General features: G+C 44.2%; 1 protein-coding gene across 15 annotated transcripts in view; it reads left to right on the top strand.

The window, feature by feature from the left end:
- The window catches only part of FNBP1 (formin binding protein 1), an 83,980-nt gene that overhangs the window by 16,145 nt on the left and 48,948 nt on the right, over positions 1-18,887 (top strand). For all 15 annotated transcript variants that reach the window (XM_048966389.1, XM_048966388.1, XM_048966387.1 and 12 more), the window contains exons 2-4: positions 11,539-11,654; positions 16,005-16,061; positions 18,589-18,736. In XM_048966389.1, coding sequence (XP_048822346.1) covers positions 11,539-11,654; positions 16,005-16,061; positions 18,589-18,736 — 321 coding nt within the window. The remainder of the gene's footprint in view (positions 1-11,538; positions 11,655-16,004; positions 16,062-18,588; positions 18,737-18,887) is intronic.

The following is an 18,887-nucleotide window of genomic DNA, read 5'->3' as shown; positions in this document are numbered from 1 at the left end:
CAGCTCAGGGAGGCTTGAGACAGTGATTACTTTTCTTCAGGTTCAGACTTTGACAGGAGCTCACGTTGTGGTACAACTCGCTTTCATTACAATGTCTGAGGGTTCTGTAAAGGAAGCAGAACAGAAGTGAGCATGTGAGAATGAGCGTGTGGTCTCTCTCTGCAAAGGAAAAGGTGCTGTCGCTTCCAGAGGATATCTGTTTCTTGGTTGCGGTGGATGTTGTGGTGCACAGATCAGTGTTTGATTCCTGCTGAGATACGTGAGCAGTACAGCTGCCACGTGAGTGTGTTTGGCCATCGTTTAGTCTGTCAGACTCGGATGGATTCTGTGGTCTCATCTTTTGCAGGGGAGTGAAGGAGAGACACCTCAGGATTCAGCTGAGCTTGGGTATTTTATGCAGGTAGGATCAGCCTGCACCGATGTTGGTGTTGAAATACAAACAAAAGGAAGCATGCAGAGTTTGCACATCCAGCAGGGGTTTGTCCCTGATCTGAAGAGTTCATCACCCAGAGGCTGAGATAAGTAATAGGTAACAGGCAGGATGTTAGCTGAATGCCTTGGTTGCCAATTTTCACAGTTGCAGAAAGCATTGGATCTTACTGTATTTAAGAAAAACTGCGTAGCAAACCCCAATTTTGAAGTGATCAACTTTGTGTGTAAGATTTAAGTTGGCTTTACGTGTAGCTTTGCAGACATTAAAAATGCCATACACTCAGAATCTCCTGCAAAAAGGGGAAGAGTCATTCTACTTAGTGCATTAGATTTCCTGAGTCATATGAATTTCTGAAATAAGCAAATAGAGAAGTCTCCTGCTCTGGATGCAAACTATTCCTTGGGTCAGAACAGATGCACCAGACCTCATTTCTGGGTTGTCAGTGGAATGCAGGGGCAGATAGGAATACAGGCAGAGCAGTAATCTTATTTGGGCCTGAGCGTGAAGTGGCCCGTGATGGATCGAGGACTGTATTTGTGATGTTGTGGTATTTAAGATATTAAATGCTTTTTGAACCTCATCTGAAAAGGAGTACTTTAGTCTGTGTCAGCTGTTAGGTCCATTTAATTGGAAAAGAGAGGAGGAAGCAGTTCATTTTGAGACTTTCCCTTTTGATTACAGCAGTAGAGAAGGGCTGTGGGTGTGATTTAAAGAGGCCTTATTTTTTTGACCTCACGTATCTCCATTGCTCCAATTTAAACAGAAGAAACATCATAGAAGGGATTTAATGATTCGAGGTGGCAACCTCCAGCAGTGCAAAATGCCTTCTTTTCTGAGCTGCAATGCACACATCCCATAAGGACTGTGCTTACAGTGAGACACATGGTCAGCTCTCAGTGCTCTGCAGCCAGAGGAGGAGGCAAAGAGGGGAAAGGGCCCTTCTGTTCCATTAAAAGTACAGATAGATAGTGACAATATCTTTGGTACATTAGAAACTGTGTAAAAAAGGGACTTAAGACAGATGCTGAATTACTTAATGGAGATGAGAAGATCAGAGATGGGATGTACCAGACATTGGGCTCTTCTTTATACATAGCCCGCATGGGCCATATTTAGGTAGAGAGATCCAGGGCTTTCAATTTTCAAAGCTTAAAATTCACTCATGTAGTTTGAAGCGGTTATTTTATTAAAACAAAACAAAAACACACCACCCAAATGTAACTGTTCCAAAGACAACAAACAGAACGGGGTTGAAGCTCAGGGTTCCAGCTTTATCCTTACGCAGGCACTGCTGGCTGGGTAACACCAAATCTCCTGCTTTGGGGATCCGTGGAGCTGCTTGGATATTGCATGCGATGAGCCCAGTGTGCCATTGGCTTCCAAAAGTTGGTTATTTTCCCTAAAATACCTCTCCAAGTCAAAGTTATTCCTGTGGATAAGGTCCTAATTTTGTAACTGTAATTTGCTGTTGCAGGGCACGGTGGCCTCTGTGTGTGTTTTTTGTGTTTTAAGTGCATCAGCCTCCTTGTCTGCTTTTCTATTGCAGCCCCCTGCAATGGGCAGCAGTGCTGTGTGGTTTGTTCTTCATAATTAGCACACCACTGCCCAAAGGGAAAGCTGTGTGGGCAGGAGACCTCGTTGGCCTTTATTTTAACAGCTGGTATTATTGAGGGAGGGATTCGTGGAATGGAGAAAAAAAGAGGATGAAAATCAGTCAACAGTTAATCCAGAGATACAGGCAGGCACTGAGATGTACTGGGAGTTCTTCCTAGAAGTGCCTTTGTTCAAATGACTTCGGAATAAAAGAATGGCTGCGTTAAATCGGGGAAGTGCTGGGGAAGAGTGAAAAGTTGCAACACTGTCAACTGAAAAACCTTCCCGGAACAACAGCAACGTGTATTTAGCTTTGTTACCATGCTGCAACTCCTGAGGGAGGCAGCTCGGCTCTGCAGCCCGTGATTTATGCCGGCCCAGCAGCAGGGGATGCACACCAGAATCTGCCTGTTTTCCAAGCTCTTGTTTATAACATGCACAGAGGGACGGATCCCCGTGGGGCGGCGCAGCTCTCAGTCTGCTGCTCTGGATACTGTCAGCAAAAACGCAGTCCTTGTCCCAGTCCTCTTCCCTCAGGACAAGCAGAAGGAAGAGGTTAGCGTTGTTTGTTTTGTCTCTCTGCTTTTCAAATGAGTTCTGTGGGTATCATTAATGCTAATGATAGAGATGCATCATCTCTCTGGGTCTCAGTAGGACTTAATTGTAATCAGCCTTTACTTAGGCTTTGCTTAGCTAATGAGTGAAGAAACCTATTTGGGTTTTAAGATCTTAATTCTGCTGTTTTTCTCCCATATTTATGAGAAATAAGCCGACTTAAGTTGGAACCACCACAAGGAGAAGCAGCACGTGTGCTTATCTGCAGTGCAAGTAGCTGAACACGTACAGAAAAAGTTGAACTACGGTCTTTAAATATAGTTGGTGTTTCTGAGCTTACTTCTTGCAATAGTTGAGGTATTATTATTTTGATCTTTAAGAGCTCTCTTATATTCTGGGTTGTAATTTGCACATTATAATGTATTTTGAAACAAAACTCTGTCCCATTCTGGGATTTCTTCTGTGTGTTTTATAAGTGGAATTGTATGCTTGAAGAGAAGTGTTCATTGCCAAGTGGTCTCTTTGTGACAGATGGTTCTCATTGTGGTGAACTCATGCAGTGCCTCAAACCTCAAAATGTATAAACTTATTTGAAGGAAATGAATTGCTGTAGCAGCATGGGCATCTATGAAAAGCACCGTGGACAAACGATGCAAATGTTTTTGAGCCTTTGGTTTTCTGTATTCGAAGAAAACTAGAAGGTTCATTTCCAAGAATGTGATGTTCTGATGCATCGTAAGGTGAGCATTTCCTCTTCTAAGAGATGTGTGCAACTTAATTTGAAGCAACTCCCACTGGTAACAGATGAGTTGTGTCAAGCGTGTACCATCACAGTACAGCCTTCATAGGCAGTGAATTAAAGTGAAACTCCCCCTGTATTTTTATCTGTATTAGATGGAGTTATGCTCATCCTTGTGTGTCAGCTGGGCCTGCAGATCACAATCTGTTCTAAGAAAGCCAGGCTTTCTGTTAGCCACCTGCATGCACACAGACAGCCTCGCTGTCCCTCTCTGTCTGGCTCCCTTTGGTTCACTTGCTGTTTTTACTCATCAGCTCGGCTCTTCACATCTCCTGTCCCTTCTCCAGCACCGTTGCTCTGTGCTGTCTCGTCTCACAGCCACTGCAGCAGCCACATCCTCTCGGGTGGCATATCCTCACCTTCCTTCCTGCCTGCATACTCGTGCATCTTGCCCCGTTGCTAGCAAGGCACCACAAGCTCTGCCTCACCACATCCTTTGCAGGGTATGGCAGGACGAGGGGGAGGAGAAGGCTCAGTTTGACACCAGGATGGTGAGGTGCAGCGTTTGGGATCTGTCTGATGTGGGCTTTGCTGGGGAAGGCTGTGGAGTGGCAGGAGCAGCCCCCTGGGGCTCAGGCAGCTGGTTTCTGGTCCTACCAGCAGCATCCACTGCCAGGCAGCTGCAAGCCAGCACCAGCTCAGCTCACACAAAGCAGTGCTTCCAGCTCATGGCTTGAGCTTCAGCAGGGAGTTGGGCATTCAGCTTATGAGAACTTTGCCAGCAGCAGCAGCAGCAGCTGAACTTGCACTGGGAGGTTCCTGCTGTGAACCACGTTGGGTTTTGCAAAGCTTCCATAATGAGTGTCAAAGTGGGTCACCAATGTGAGCAGCCAGGCTGTGCTCCCAGCAACCTGGTAGGTGGAGGTGTCCCAGTGCCAACTGATCCCCACGCTGCTTCTCGAGGAGCTGTTCTCTGCCCTATCCCTGCTTGCAGACCTTGTTAAGCCGCGTTTTGCACTGAGGTTTGCTGTCAGGATCCGTGCTGCAGAGCTCTGGGCACGATGTTGAATCTCTTCCCCTAATAGCAGGTGAGCTGTGCTGGTACAGCAGGCTGGTGTTGTAGTTGGAGTTGTACCTGTGGAGCTTTGGGTCATCTTGTCCAGCATTGCAGTTCACCTTGTTCCCCATCAGCCCTGACGATCTCATGCTCCCAAGAACTGGCCTGGCCTCCGTGTGACTGCAGTTCTCGTGGTGCTCTCCATGCGCTGCCCCAGGCTGTGCGCTCAGTGCCTTTGCTTTCAGTACCTGTTTGTCTTTAGCCGAGTTTCCATCCAGACAGGTCAGGGAGGGCACGACCGAAACCTGCTGTGAGACAGCACTTCTGCTTCATTGGCAGGAGGGGTCACTCTTGAGTTTGTGGAAGGTGGTGGTTGGGTGGGGATGGAGAGGTTGGTCTCCTTAACAAGGTTTCTCCCCAGTGCCACCCTTTACACACAGCCAGACTCATCAAGTGGGGCAACGTTATTTGAAAGCCCAAATAAACCTGGTGTAAGTTTGGGTTGTTCTACACCTGGAACTTGGGTTGTTTTGCAGCTTCAGCAGAGTGCAGAAAACAAAGCCTTTTAAGCCTGAAATGCAGATTGCTTAATTGCCAGTGTATATTGGAACAAGTAGCACTACTAGAGGTGAGTTATTTAGCAACATAAAAGATATTTCAACATAAAACATGGTCTGTTTCCAATCCTGGTTGTGGCTTTTTTTCCCACCTGGTTGGATTGCACTCAGTTGCCTGAAAATACAGCAAGAAATATTGGTTCTTTCTCATCTGGATCAGGTTCTGGGGAGAATTAAAAGGGATAAAAGAGTGAAAACCTTTTGGTCTGTATGGAAAATGAGTTTAAGGGATGGAGATAAAGAAGAAATGGAGGTGAGGGAGTAAATCTCTAATTTTTCTGAGGCATTTATTACTTACATGAGGTGGAAATCTGCCTGCTTAAGGTGAAAGATCCATAAGAATTTAATACTTGAGGGTTGAAATGAAATATGGGTGGACAGAAAATTGGAAGGCAAAATGTGATCATAAACAGTTTTGTGAAGGAGAACCGGATGCGCTGAGCTAATTCTCCCATCACCCATGCAAAACATCCAACAAAAGCACAGCATGGTTCGAGCACAAACCAAAAGGAGATGCTCTCCTCTTCCTGTTGCTGTGTTGGTCCTGCCAGCCTTCCTCAGCTGAGCTGCATGGAGCACAGGGTTGGTGTCCTGTGCTCCTTTGTGTGTCACCTTCACTTGTTGGTCACTGACCACAGCTGACAAGAACACTGTGGGAAGTTCTCTCTCCTCAGCAGAGGCTGAGTTAACAAAACTGCTGCTTTCCCATTTCTGCACCTCTCTGCTTTCTCTTGCAGGAGCAGACTGTGCTTCACGTATTCCTTTCGTTATTCATTTGCCTGAAGGCTGCAACATTTACATGTGGCTTCCTCGTAGGTCTGTGTGGATCTGTGCATTTGAGCTCTGCTGTGCTCTGCTGTGCTGCTACATGGGACTGAACTGAGCCTGTGAACATCCCAGCAACTTCTTTTTTTTTTCCTTAAAGTTGTTCAAATGCATTTTAAAAAAGAAAGTCAATTGGAATAACGTGCTGTGTTCTTGATTTTCAGTTCTTCCTAAATAAATGTGTAAGATGATTTTAGTGAATAAGAATGGCAGAGGAGAAAGTGTAAATCAGAGGTAAAGAATAGCATTCAATTCCCCTGTTCTTAGGTACTTTTTAGGAGGGTGGATAAACAAGTAACTCTGGAGGAAATGAAATGTAATTCCCCACAGACCGGGGCAGTGAAAACTCTTACTAAGTATTTTTAATTTTTAATAATCATGTGTCTCTTCTTATGTTGCTGGATTAGAAACATAGGAGGATTATGCTAAATACGGAGGCTTTGTTCTGCTGTTGGTAGCTCCAAATTTGCAGCATATGCATTCACTGCTTGTCTTTGTTTTGGCTGTTAGCTCTCACTCCTGGCACTGCTGCTACCTGTGGGAGCAATGGGCAGAGTGACAGCATCGCCTGCTTATGGGTGCATCAAACACTGCCACCCAGATCTGATCGCAGCAGATCTGAACAGCCGACCTAAAGATGTTTGCAAGAGAAACCAAACTGACGGCCCAGAGCTTCTGCTGTGCGTAGAGTTGGACTCCATGGCATTAGCTGTTCTGTTTGAGAAGTGCTTACCAGGCACTGGGAGCACACGCACGTGTGTAGCCTTGCTGCAGAGGCCTGAGTTAGAGCTCAGGGCATCCCTTAATTTCTGCTATAGCTGGAGCCCACTGGTGACAAATTATTGCCATCACTGGATTTGAAAGAGTCCTGAGCTGAAGGATTTCACAATAGATGAAAGCTCTCTAGAGATCAGGTTAGTAAGATACTCCCTTCAAGAGACCACAGGAATAACATTTGTGTTATTGCTCAATAATTGGTTGTACTCCATGTTATGTGGCTTAGGAATGGAAAGAGAGCTTTTCTTTGCTTCCTTTATTTCCTTTTTGTGTTTTTTTTTTTAATGGCTATTTTTCTTCTTCCCAAGAGACTTTGCATTGTTTGGGGGTGGAACATCAGGAGAATAGCTGAGAAGTGAGGGAATTTGACAGCTTAAAGAAGCAGTTAAAGCAAGGAAAAGCAAATAGACAGAACTATTTCCATTTTAAGCATTGTTGGTGTAAAAAGCTTGCAGCTGAGTTTCAGAAAGAATGCATGAGCGTGAAGTTCTTTGGGCAGCAATAAAAATACAGGGAGAGAATTAATGGAAATGGAAAAGAAGTCAGAAACACTTTGCCTTCGGGCACTCTGCTGGTTCCCATGCAGCTAGTGATGCTCTCTCCTATTTTGAGCATATGCTTTTGTATGCACATTGGAGAGTATGTTAAGCAATGAAAGGATGTGAGGATGCAGTTTGTCTGATGCAGCTTGTGTTCAGCTCTGCAGTTCCACCCATGTGGGACCTTTGGGGAGGGTCGTGTTCTCTGTTGGGCCCTTCCTGTGCTCAGGGGAGACATGCAGTGTTTGTGCTGGTATGTGTGGTGTCAGTGGGAGCTGCTGGAATCTGATGGAGGAGTTACAGCCCCATGAGCTGTTTAATTACATGCACTTCTGGACCATCAGTTGAAGCTCTGCTGCTCCTTGCAGGGAGCTGTTGGTGCAGCAGCTGCTACTGCAGTGTTTTGCTCAACAGTGTCTGTAAGTCGGCCTCTGAGTCAGAGGAAAGCAGTGAATCCTTCTAGAGAGCATTTTGGTGCTGCTGCACAGCAGACAGGTGCTGAGCTCCTGTCCCCTTGTGCTGCGGTCTGGTGAGAGCCGCCTCACCAAATGCTGCATCATGCTCCTTGCCTTGTTTTCTTGCTTTTGCAGAGAATGCTAAAGCCTTGTGGAATTTGTTTTCTAATACCTTCCCTTACTGCAACAGTGAGGAGACTGCAAAACGGAGGAGAATGTGTAGAAAGACATGAAAAGCTGGGACAGAGCTCATTGAGGTGCCTGCCCAGCTTATAGCTGATGACCAAAGCTGCCCAGCTGTGGCACAGGCTGAATCTGCTGAACGTCCATCCAGCCCTTGGCAGGGGCAGTGCTGCTCTCGTCAGACTGTTCCTGGCACACGAGTCCTCACCAGCTCCTCTCTTGCTCTGTCAGGTAGATGCTTCCCCAGCTGCCATCTTCTTCCTGGCCTTCCTTGAGATGTGAACACCTTTACTGAGCTTTGTGTTCAGAGATCCTCATCCAGTTTTGCTGTCTGAGTACGTGAAGCTAAATGTGCTCAAGTGAACCACAGTAGTAACTGATGTACTGCAGCATTGTCCTCTTCATGATACCTTTTTTTTTCTTTTTGGGATTAATTGCTATGAAAAGCTTGTTCTAAGCTCCTTTGTGCAGATTCTTGTTTAGTACCAATTGCACCTACTGGAGATTTTGCAATTCCATGAATTGAAAGTTAGCTTTACAACCAAAGTATCGCATACCCTCTTTTGTCCCTGTGCTTCATTAGCTTTAGCATAGAGCTGTTGCCTACCTTCAGCTTGCTGTGCAGATGGGGGACACCAGGAGGACATGGATGTCTTTCCTTTGGAATCCCATGCTTCCAGTTCTGCTGCCTGTATTTCATCCTGGGGGAACACAGAAAAGAACTGAAAATGGGATACGTGACCCCAGTATAAGGCATCACTTGTGGCATTGGTGGCTTGCTGAAATAATGCTGAGGCCAAACCTGGAAGGATAGAAAATGATGTTTAGTTCAGACTTCAGAAAGGAGCTAAATTTCACCTTTGCCTTGGCTCCTGAAAGCAGAGGTGGGTCTTACAGGTTATCTGGTCATGGTTTTTCCAGTTAGCACTCGGTGCAGGACGAGTTTCTCTGTTGGCTATGAATGGAAAGTCAGCAGGTTCACATGGTCAGCACGTCTGACAGCTGCACTGCTGAGGCTTCACCTCAGCACTGCTCAGCATGGAGCTCGCTTTCTCCAGACCTGACAAAGTGAGGCTACTGAAGCAGCCTGGCAGATTGATCCACAGCATTGCAGGGCAGAGCGAGTTGGCAGCCTGGAACAGCCTGCAGGTTTCTTTTTCATTCCTTAATCTAAATGATGCTTTGAGAGAAGTCGGGGTGGTGGTGGAAGAGCTTCGTATTGCTGGTGATTTTTGTTCTAAAAGGTACCAGGCTTAGACAAGCCACCAGCAGGATTGCTTTCCCAAGGTGAACCTGCTCTTCATGTGTGCTTGGCGTTGTTTGAGCCCTCTCCAAGGGGAGGATCTCCTTGAAAGGCATCCCATCCTAACAGGAGCCCAGCCTTTGCTCTTTGGGTGTAGTTAAAGTGAGATGCTCAGTTAGTTTCTTGCTGTTCCTGTCGTGTATCTGTGTGATAAGGGTGGTTTAATTTGCATCGAGGGGGTAGTGCCCGGATTCCCCAACCTGAGACAAGTTAGGAGTGTGTGTGAGCGTATGTAAATTGTTGGTAATGGACTGCTTTATGGGGTATTTATTTTATGTGCATGTGTTTATGTTAAATAATGTAAATGGTGGAAGAGCAGAGCGTGGGATAGCTGCACGACCTCTCGAGCAGAAGCCTTCGGAAGGCAGTGTTTGTAGCACTTTCCTGACGCCAGCTCAGTCATCGGTGATTGGAGCTGTGGATGTGAAGCTGAGCAGGAGCTGCCTCATTGCAGAGTGCTGCTTCCTCCCTGCAGCCCTGCGGCTGAGCAGAGCTCTGCGCCGTACCCCAGCTCTGTTCTCCTCAGCTCTGTTCTCCCCAGCTGTGAGTCTGTTTGAAACAAGGGTTTGTCTGCATGCAAATACGTGCTGGCTCAGTGCACGTCTTCCCTTTCTGCAGAAAATGGGTGTCCTTTTCAGTGAACGAGGTTACCTGTGGTGCAAAGGTGACTGCTGGAAGTCAGGGTTCTATTCTGTGTTTGAGCTTTTTCAGTTGCCCTCAGCCATTTCGTGTTGCTGCTGGAGCACAAGGCTTAGAAGTTCTGTGCTATTTTGGTATGCATACACTTGCCCTTTTGCTTTTGTCCCCCCTTCTGGTGCCTTTTTGGTTAACTAAAACTGACATAATTCAAACTAAAGCCTAGTCTGGTTTGGCTGCCTGGCTTTGAAGTAAAACCTTATGCTAAACCAGGGCAAACAGGGCGATGCTCAAAGCCCACATGTCCAACTCCATGCATACTGCCTGCTGCTTTAACTGCTTCCTTGGTAGCTTTGCAAGTTTTCGTCCTGTAACATGGCTCTCATCTCTTCAGAAAGGAGTTACAGCAGTTTTGTTGGCTAGCAACAGCTTCTGCTTGCAATTGTTTTGCTCAGAGCTGAAGTTTTCTTTCCTGATACCAATCTAATTTACCGCCAGAACCAGAAATGCTGCAGTGCAGCAAGTGGTGTTTGCTTAAAAGCAGCAGATTCATAAACCAGGCTTTGTAGTAACTGTGTTATTTTGTGCCTCTGAGGAAGTGGGCTTGTGTTGGTTTGATAACATTTGATGATAGCCCTGCAAACTGGAAATCACAAGACCAAATCTTCAGAGCGCAGAAAGCAGCTCTGCTGCTGTCAAAGCATTCACTGTGGCAGCTGAGCATCTGACCCAAATCCCTCCTTGCATTTGCATTGTTGGGGAACATGGCAAATCTAACCTCTGTGCCACAGATGCACAAAATGTGTTTTTTACTTTCCCTGCAGTACGTAATGGAGCCAGCTGCCAAGCATTTCAGGCTGATATTAAAGGCTTGGTTTGTGTTGTAGTTCGGAGAGGATAAGTCTGCAATATAGCACAGTTTAAAACGTTTTCCAAGTGTTGTGGAAGCACTGATTTCTGAAGTGCTGTGGAATGGATGGCTGTGGAATTTGAGTGCAGATGAAGTAACTAAATTATAAAACAAAAAAAAAAAGGTAATTTAGGTTAACTCAGAACACAGTAATAAGTTGGCTTGGATAATTAATTTGGATTTAGAGTTGCTTAATGTCTCTTGGCGTTTGCAAATCCCAGACGGACTTGTGGAATGTTTTTGATTGAGAAAAGATTCTATTGGAAACATGTGTGACTGTGCTTGTGAGGGCAACAGTATCTGCAGAACAATGCAGCATCTGTGTATGAACGTCGGCAGGCAAGAAGTCTTGCTGTAAACACAACTAATGCAATTTTTGTGGCATCTTTTGTTAGCATGTCTTTTATTTTGGAACAAATCATGAGGCTGCAGGGGGAAATAAATCCTGTTCTGTAGAAACCTCGACCTGTTCGAAATGGTATTTAAGGGCATTATGCTGACAAAGCTGGACTAGAAATCTATTTTTTAGACTAATATCAGAGTTGTTATTTAGGTGTAGACCTCAGATTCTCAGAACTTCTGAGAACTGTTCAGTGTAAAATAAAATACTGGCTGGGAATCCATTTCTTGTCATTTGTCTTGTTATGTTTTTGCATTAGAAAGTTGTGTTTGGTGATAGGGCCAGGATTTCTGTAATGGAAGTGATTTAAAAATGAAAAATGAAGAGCATCACTGATCTCATGTTAAGATACAGATTTCTGTTGGTGTAAGAACCTGTGCTGCTAGAAAATGTCTAACTGTGGTAATGGAAAAGATTAATAACACTATAAAAAGTGATGTGAGCTTTGGAAATTATTTTTAGTGCCTTTGATTCAATGAGACTAAACTGATTTTTTATTATTATTATTCCTTGCAGGACCAGTTTGACAATTTAGAAAAGCACACGCAGTGGGGTATCGATGTTCTGGAAAAATACATCAAGTTTGTCAAAGAAAGAACAGAGATTGAACTCAGCTATGCAAAGCAGCTTAGGTAAGTTGGCGTGCAAAGGTCTGCGCTTGGGGTTGCGTCTGTTCTGCAGTCATCTGTAAGCTGATGTTGCAGTGGTGGTCATTTGCTCGTTTATAATGGTTGCTGGTAGGTTGCTGGTATTTAACATCACGTTTTTATCTCTGATAGCAATTGTGTTCTTTGTAACGGAGACGTTGTTTGGGCGGCTGAGGAGCGTGCTAGGGCTTACTGGTGATGCACTCATGGTTAAGGGCTTGGGCTTTGGGGACAGCATAGTAATATTTCCCATTAAACTATGACTGCAAATCAATTCTGAAGAGTTTAAGAATTCAACACCACGATGATAATTTGCTATAAAGGACAAACTTTAGGGTGTTTTTTTGTTGTTGTTGTTTTTTCTTCTTTTTTTGCATGACAAGCTCATAAACAGCATTAGAGAAACTGCAGGCCTGAAAGTCAGTCTCAACACTTGGAAATTTAGTCTGCATTTGAGTCAGATTGCAGCCTAAGATTTGTGCTTTGACAGTTTTACAGTCTTGCTGAAGTTCTTGCAGCCCGTCTCCTGAACAGAGCACAAATCCCATGGATTTATCTTGAGCAGCTAAATTACCAGAAGTTCTCGCTGGCTGTTTCCTGGGATGAACTCTGGGTTGTAGGTTAGGATACGAGGATGTGTGAACCTGCCCCAGAAAACTGGATCAGATGCAGGGTGAATGGAGAAGAAAGGGGATGAAGAGCCCCTCACAGTGGCTAGCTCTTAGCCTGCGAGGAGGAGTGCAGTAATGGTGGGAATGGTGGCTGTCTGGGGAGGGGAGCACAGGACTTCCTGAGCTCTCCAGTACATCCATACCTTTTGTTCTGTGTGATTAGGTACCTTCTAACTCGTCTCATCTTCTCATTACTGATAAAGAATGAGATCTGTGCTTCTGGTTGTTATATATACACACACACACACACACAAAGCATGATGTCTATTTAAAAAAAAAAAAGCCCAGATTTTTTTGTTATGCTTTTTTTAGAGCAGCTCATGAGATGAGCAATGGCCTGTTATTTACTAGGGGCTGGTAGTTGATAAAGGCCTGCCTTTATGGTTCTGTGCTTTCTCAGGGGAATGCCGCAAGGATTCCCCAGGGTATCTGCTATAGACAAGCAGGAAATTGAAAATGAGTTGTGCAGGAACAAATTGCTCACATCCTATGGAGATGAGGTTGAATTACAAAGGCAAAATGAGCTGGAAGAAACGTAGTATGAGTAAACCAGGAAAGCCCAGCACAGTATCTGTGTGAGTAAGTCTGTCTTACAGAGAATGACACCCTTGAATCTCTGAATTTGTTGGGATGATGAATTTTAGGTGTAAGGAGCATAATTGTGAAATCAAATGAATAAACAATATGTTTAAGGAAAACGGGAGAGAGTCACAAAGTGTTCAGAGGCTGTGAACCCCCAAGTTTCGTCTCTTATTCTGTCCCAGAATTCCAGAACAAACTTAATCTTGTTCTTTTTTTCCCTCTGTTTAATTGGGTGCTCATAGTTACATTTGTGCCTTTCCCCATGGGTAAGATTTAAAGACAAATAATACATTCATCCTTGAGGAGCCCTGAAACGCAGTGCTGTTTGGAGCTATCTGAGAGTTTGAAGTACAAAGGGAAAAAGGCAAAGCAGACCTGTCAAATGTTGAGATATAAAACAGTTCTGGCCATTAAAAATAAAAATAAATCATACATCTGCTTTTAATAAATTTCCTCGGGCCTGTGGCAAACCTTTTGTGTGTCACATCGATTTAGTACAAGGGCTGCAGTGGAGGGCTCACTCATTGCTGCATTTGGTTTTGAGCTTCAGCTGGATGTGGACACGTGGGGCACTGCTGCCAGTGAGAGTGGCGCTCCCTTGTCCTCCTTATCTAGCTGCTTGCTGCACACAGACTGAGCTTCAGAAAGTGCCAGAAGTCTAATGTGAAGATGGATAGGTAGCTTTGAGGGGGATGGATTCAAAGAAAGATGCCTTGCATGTCAGGATGCTTTGGGAATCAAGAACCTCTGATGTATGATAAATGAGGGAGGAAGAACAAGATGTGGAAGAAGTGGAAGTAAGGAAACAAAGAAGCAAGGTGGAAGGGCAGAATGGTGGTGCTGAATAAAAGACAAACAAATGTGAATCAGAGGCAGGTGCACAGGCTAGCACAGTCTTCTCTGAATTGCTATTTTATTGCTGATCTGTTCTCTTATGTCTTAATTGCTTCTTTAATCACAGTTAGATTTGAAGGTCATTGCTTTATGAGCTTGAACCTGAGAAGCACCAATATTATGGCCATGACACTGTAGAACTGCCTGCTGAATTTCAGCATGTGAGAGTCATAGTGGCTCTTAATGGATTCGGTATCACTTCTGGATTCAGTATCACTTCTGGTTTTTTGTATGTATCCTGGTTAAAGCCTTGCATACTATTTTGATGGGGGGAAAAAAAGCAGAGGAAAAACATAATTAAATCCAAATAAAAAGAACACGTTTTCTGAGTGCATTACAGACTACACAGAAACCAATAAGAAGTTGAACAGAGTTGCTAATCCTTACTGTATTTTCTGAATCCTTTTCCTGTGAAAGCACATGCTTCCTGCTGGTTTTTACCCCAGCCCAGCAGCATTTCTGTACCTTCAGAAGCTCAGAAGACAATAGTTTGTATGTCAGGATTTACTGGGTGGCACAGTACTGAATGAAGGGAGGCATGCATTTTGTATGTGTGAAAATACCTTATCGTGCAGTCTTCAGTGTGTTTCCTTGTTTTTCACTTTCCTCTTTAAGCAGATTTATGGAGGCCTTTCTGTGCTGCATACAGTATTTGTAAGGCTTACTGTGACCTCACAGAACAGTTTGCACAATGCTTGCTGTGCTGATATTTAATTGAAACTGCTGTACACAGAACTAGAGAAAAGCTCCTTGTTGCAGAGCATCGCCTTCTCAGTGAAGGCGCAGGCTGGAATGGAGATACTCACTTGGGGGCCTCCCAGGAGGAGTACTTATGTTTGGAGGAACACGTGTGTGTGCAAGTCTGACAGCTTGCTGGCTATTGCTCTGTTTGGGCAGATGCTGCTTAATTCCATAGGGGAAAAAAACATGAGTAAGAAATGTGAGGGAAGAGGACCTCCTGTTTCCCAGTGAAGCAGTAAAAACAGCATGCAATGGGGATTGGGTTACATCCCCGAAAAAGCAGGGTTAGCAGTGGTGTGTTTTGTTTTGTTTTTCAATGAGATGCACTCTGGGAGCTCTCCAAAGAGTTTGCCATATACAGGCCAGTGACATTTCTTAGTCCCTCTGAAAATGATTCCATCAATCCCACTTGAGTGTCATTTGGAATCAGTAGAAACAACTTGTGAGGTTAAAACAAATGGTTCCTATTTCACTGAGAGGTAACAGAGGCTGCAGGAAGGCAGAAAGGACTAAGGCTGAGTTTAGAGTGCAAGAGATCCCAGTGCTGCAGCTCTAAAAAGGTCTGCTGGGTAACATTTGTCAGCTCTCAGGTTTGCATGGTTTAAAACGTGTGGAGTTACATTTGCTATAGTCTATGCCTTGTAATTATGAGCTTTAAGCATCAGCAAGGGGTGCTGAGTGATGGGCAGACAGTTGATGGGCAGACAGTGCACACCTTTTAAAGCCTAGATTTGCTGCTGACTGGGAGCTCACATTTAACTTCTAGGAAAATGAAAGCTATGTTGTAAGGTAGATGTGCTAACTGAGTTATGTTCAACTTCTTTATTCAAGGTACAATCACTGGAAAAGCATATCAGTATTTTAAAATGGAGTCATTAGTTGGATATGTAGTGATGAGATGCAGTCATCTCTGCTAATTGGGATAATCGAATTTCATTTTACTGCCAGCATGACTTAATGATCACAAAATGATCCTGGTGCAGCTCCTCACAGCTTTACTAAGATTGCTTCTCTTCCTTGGAAGCATCCTGCAGGAGATGAGCAGACTTGCTTTGTCACGAAGGTCACCTGCAGGAAATGGCACCGTACTGAGCTGGCTGCTTTGGGTCTGGAGTGGCACCTTCTGCTGGGTGCACTTCTTAACCTGGTCTGAGGATCAGGAGAGGACTGTAAAGAGAACAGGACTTGTGCTTCAGCAGAGCTGGAGCTCGTGTGCATTGACTTCATGACTTGAGTTTATGAATTTCTCAGGTCCAGAACTTGTTGAAGTTATGCAAACTGAAGCACAGGTATGGATGGGCCTCAGGTGCTGCTGCAATGCAGCCACGCTTCTGACAGGGCAGATAGCTGGTGAATGCAAACCAAAACTGCAGTGTTTGTGTGTGCGTGCAAGAACTATCCGCTTAGTTTGAAGGGGATTTTTAATTGTATTTGTTTTTGATTTTAGGAACCTTTCAAAGAAATATCAACCCAAAAAGAACTCCAAAGAAGAGGAAGAGTACAGGTGAGTTCACGAGGTACTGCTAGGTGAGCGTGCATGATAGAGGAAGGGGGAGAAGGCTCTGTCACCTGCTGGGATTTGCCTAGTCAAGCAATGCAACACAGAGGTTGTTCCTGCTATTGAGGAATGGAGTTTTAAGCAAGTTTGGAGCTTAAGAGCCTAGTAACTGTTCAATTCCCTTTAAATGTTCTGGGTACTGTCTTTTATTTTTTTTTTCTATGTACCTTAAAGTCTTCAAGGCAGACAGTTCAATCCTGGCTCTTTGAAGTGGATGACCAAATTCTGATTAGCTCCAGCAGCAACAGAAGCCACTGTTAATTTTAGCATGAAACTTGGGCAGCCTGTGTAAGTATTAAATTACTCAAAAGACTGACAAGGCAGATTAGTATATTACTTAAAGGATCATAACACCACAGGAGAAGTCGGTGGCTCTTGAAGGGTAGGAGATGCAGTTTGTACAGGCAGCGTCCCGGAATGGAGGAACACATGACTGGCAGCCACTGAAGGATGCTGCATCACCCATCTACCTGCTTCTGATTCAGGTTCAGATTGTGTCTCCCTGGTGGCCAGGGACTGAGGTAGCACTTGCAGACAGCAACTGCAGGGTCAAAGCACAGCTCCTTTGCTCTGTGACACTGGAAATGCATATGGATGATAGTAAACCGTGCCATGAAAAACATTCCTTCCCTTGATCAAAGTTATTCTGTAAAGGGAACTTTCTAGAAGAGAAGCTTTGCAATGGATGGGCTACGTGTCAGAGTTGAAACCTTTTCCTTAGAGCACTCTGACTTTTTCTAAAATTACTCCACTTCAGTCTTTTTGTAATTCATCAGCTCTGAATGAAGGCACCGCAGAACATTCTGACCCTGCAGCACTTTAATGCAGGAGGCTGATCTGCTTTCTTAGAGTCTAGCAGCAGACTTGAACCCTTGACCTTGAAATCTGAAGCATTTCACGTGAGTTTGGACTCCAGTCCAACTCTTTGGTTATACTAACTTAGATTTTGGGGTCAAGACCCCTTCCCACCTGCTGTGTACAGCTACTCGAGTCATTCACATTAACCAACACAGCGGCCTTTTCATTTTGCTTTTGATTCATTTTTACTCACGTGTGGGAATCAGTTATTGATGCTATTGTTTCCCAAAACACTGATATTTACACAAGGAAGCTCGTATTACCAGCACAATGGCTGTTTTTATTTGTACTTGGCATTAGGAAGAAATGTCCCTTTGGATAGCTATACCATAAGTGGTATTTTGATACCATTCACTCAATAATTTTGAGTTTACTACTAGGTTTTGTGGTTGGTTGTTTTTTAACACATCCTCATCTGCTGTAAAAGGCCAGTGCAGCTAAATGGCTCACGTGATGTGACACAGAAGATTCTGTGTCTCCTTTGACCTTTTAAAGGGGGTGTTCACCTCAGCATGCTTCCCCTGTGTCTCTAAATAACATCTGGGGGTTTGTCATGCGGCCTTTGGCTGCCTTGGATGCTGCATTCAGATAGTCAAAAATCCTGTTTTCAAGCTTATTGCCAGCCTGCAGTTCTGTCTTTGATCCCCTATCTTTTGCAACTGGGCGTCTCTTGAGGCCTCGCAGCTTGGCTGTGAATGGAGCTGCTTACATTGGTTCAGGTCTCTTTTCTTAACTATCTTTTTCCTGTTTTTTCTGTCACCATTCCTCTTTGTCCTCTAAACCTCTCCCCTTTTTCTTTGGATCTTCACCTAAAGATGTTTTTATTGCAGGTGACTACTATTAATATTAATAGTTTTGCTAATGTGTACAAGTGCAGTGCTTCAGAGCAGCTGTCTTCCAGCTGACCAGCACAAGCAGAGGAATTTAAATGCAGCTCTGTTGGCTCACTGCTGAATGGGCCAGTGACATAATGTGCTGTTTTTGAAACTGTGTGCACAGATGTTCATTTCTCCCTTTAAAAAACAGATGAAATGTTGTACTGGAGATTATCTAACATGGAAAAATAAACCTTGCAATGGGAGGTTTAAATGCAAAATGTATGGGTGTATGGTGAACACGTGGTCAGAGAACTCACTGTCTTCCTGAAAAGTTTGTAAATTCTAGCTAATCTACATCCAGTTGGCACTTGGGAAAGTTGTCTTTTCTGCACTGTGCTGCCAAAGGCTGGTGGTTTAGGTTGGATTTTGCCAGGCAGGGTACATTGGTGACTCTGTGCCGTGGAGTGCAGGGCTTGAAAGAGTGTAACTGGAAAATGGTGAGTAAAGATGAGTGCAGTGAAGTCCCAGAGCTGTGCTGATAAAACATCTGGCACTCTGAAAGTGCTGTATTTTAAGAGCTGATGTCAAACTGTCTAAATCAAGATTAATTTATCAGACAACTGTCAGTGTTTGGGGTAGGCTTTCTTCTGAAAAACTCTTTCATGTGAAACTGTGCTAATCCGTATTTAGTCTCATGCAGCAATTGTAGATGTTTAAGAAGGATTCAAACTCCCTTTTCAGTGTGTATTTCTGGAAAGAAAGGGACTAAAAGCAAAATGCATTTTTGTCCTCTGCAGGTACACATCAACTAGAGCCTTCCTAGCCACTTTAAATGAAATGAATGACTATGCCGGACAGCATGAGGTCATTTCAGAGAACATGACCTCTCTTATCATTGGAGAGTTAACTCGCTATGTGCAGGAGCTGAAACAAGAGAGGAAATCGGTAATGGAATGTTTTTTATTATTCACAACTGCTTGCTACGTAAGACAGATAATTAGTGGCAGCGGAGTTCAATGTTAAGCAAAATTAATCTGCAGTTAATAAACACGAGCTTCGTTAATGAACCAGGCATTAAAAAAGTGGGTTACGAGCC

This window comes from Lagopus muta, chromosome 19 (genome assembly GCF_023343835.1).
Source record: "Lagopus muta isolate bLagMut1 chromosome 19, bLagMut1 primary, whole genome shotgun sequence".
NCBI classification, from domain to species: Eukaryota; Metazoa; Chordata; class Aves; order Galliformes; family Phasianidae; genus Lagopus; species Lagopus muta.
Note: the sequence above shows the minus strand (reverse complement) of the source record. Positions and strands in the feature narration are given on the sequence as shown.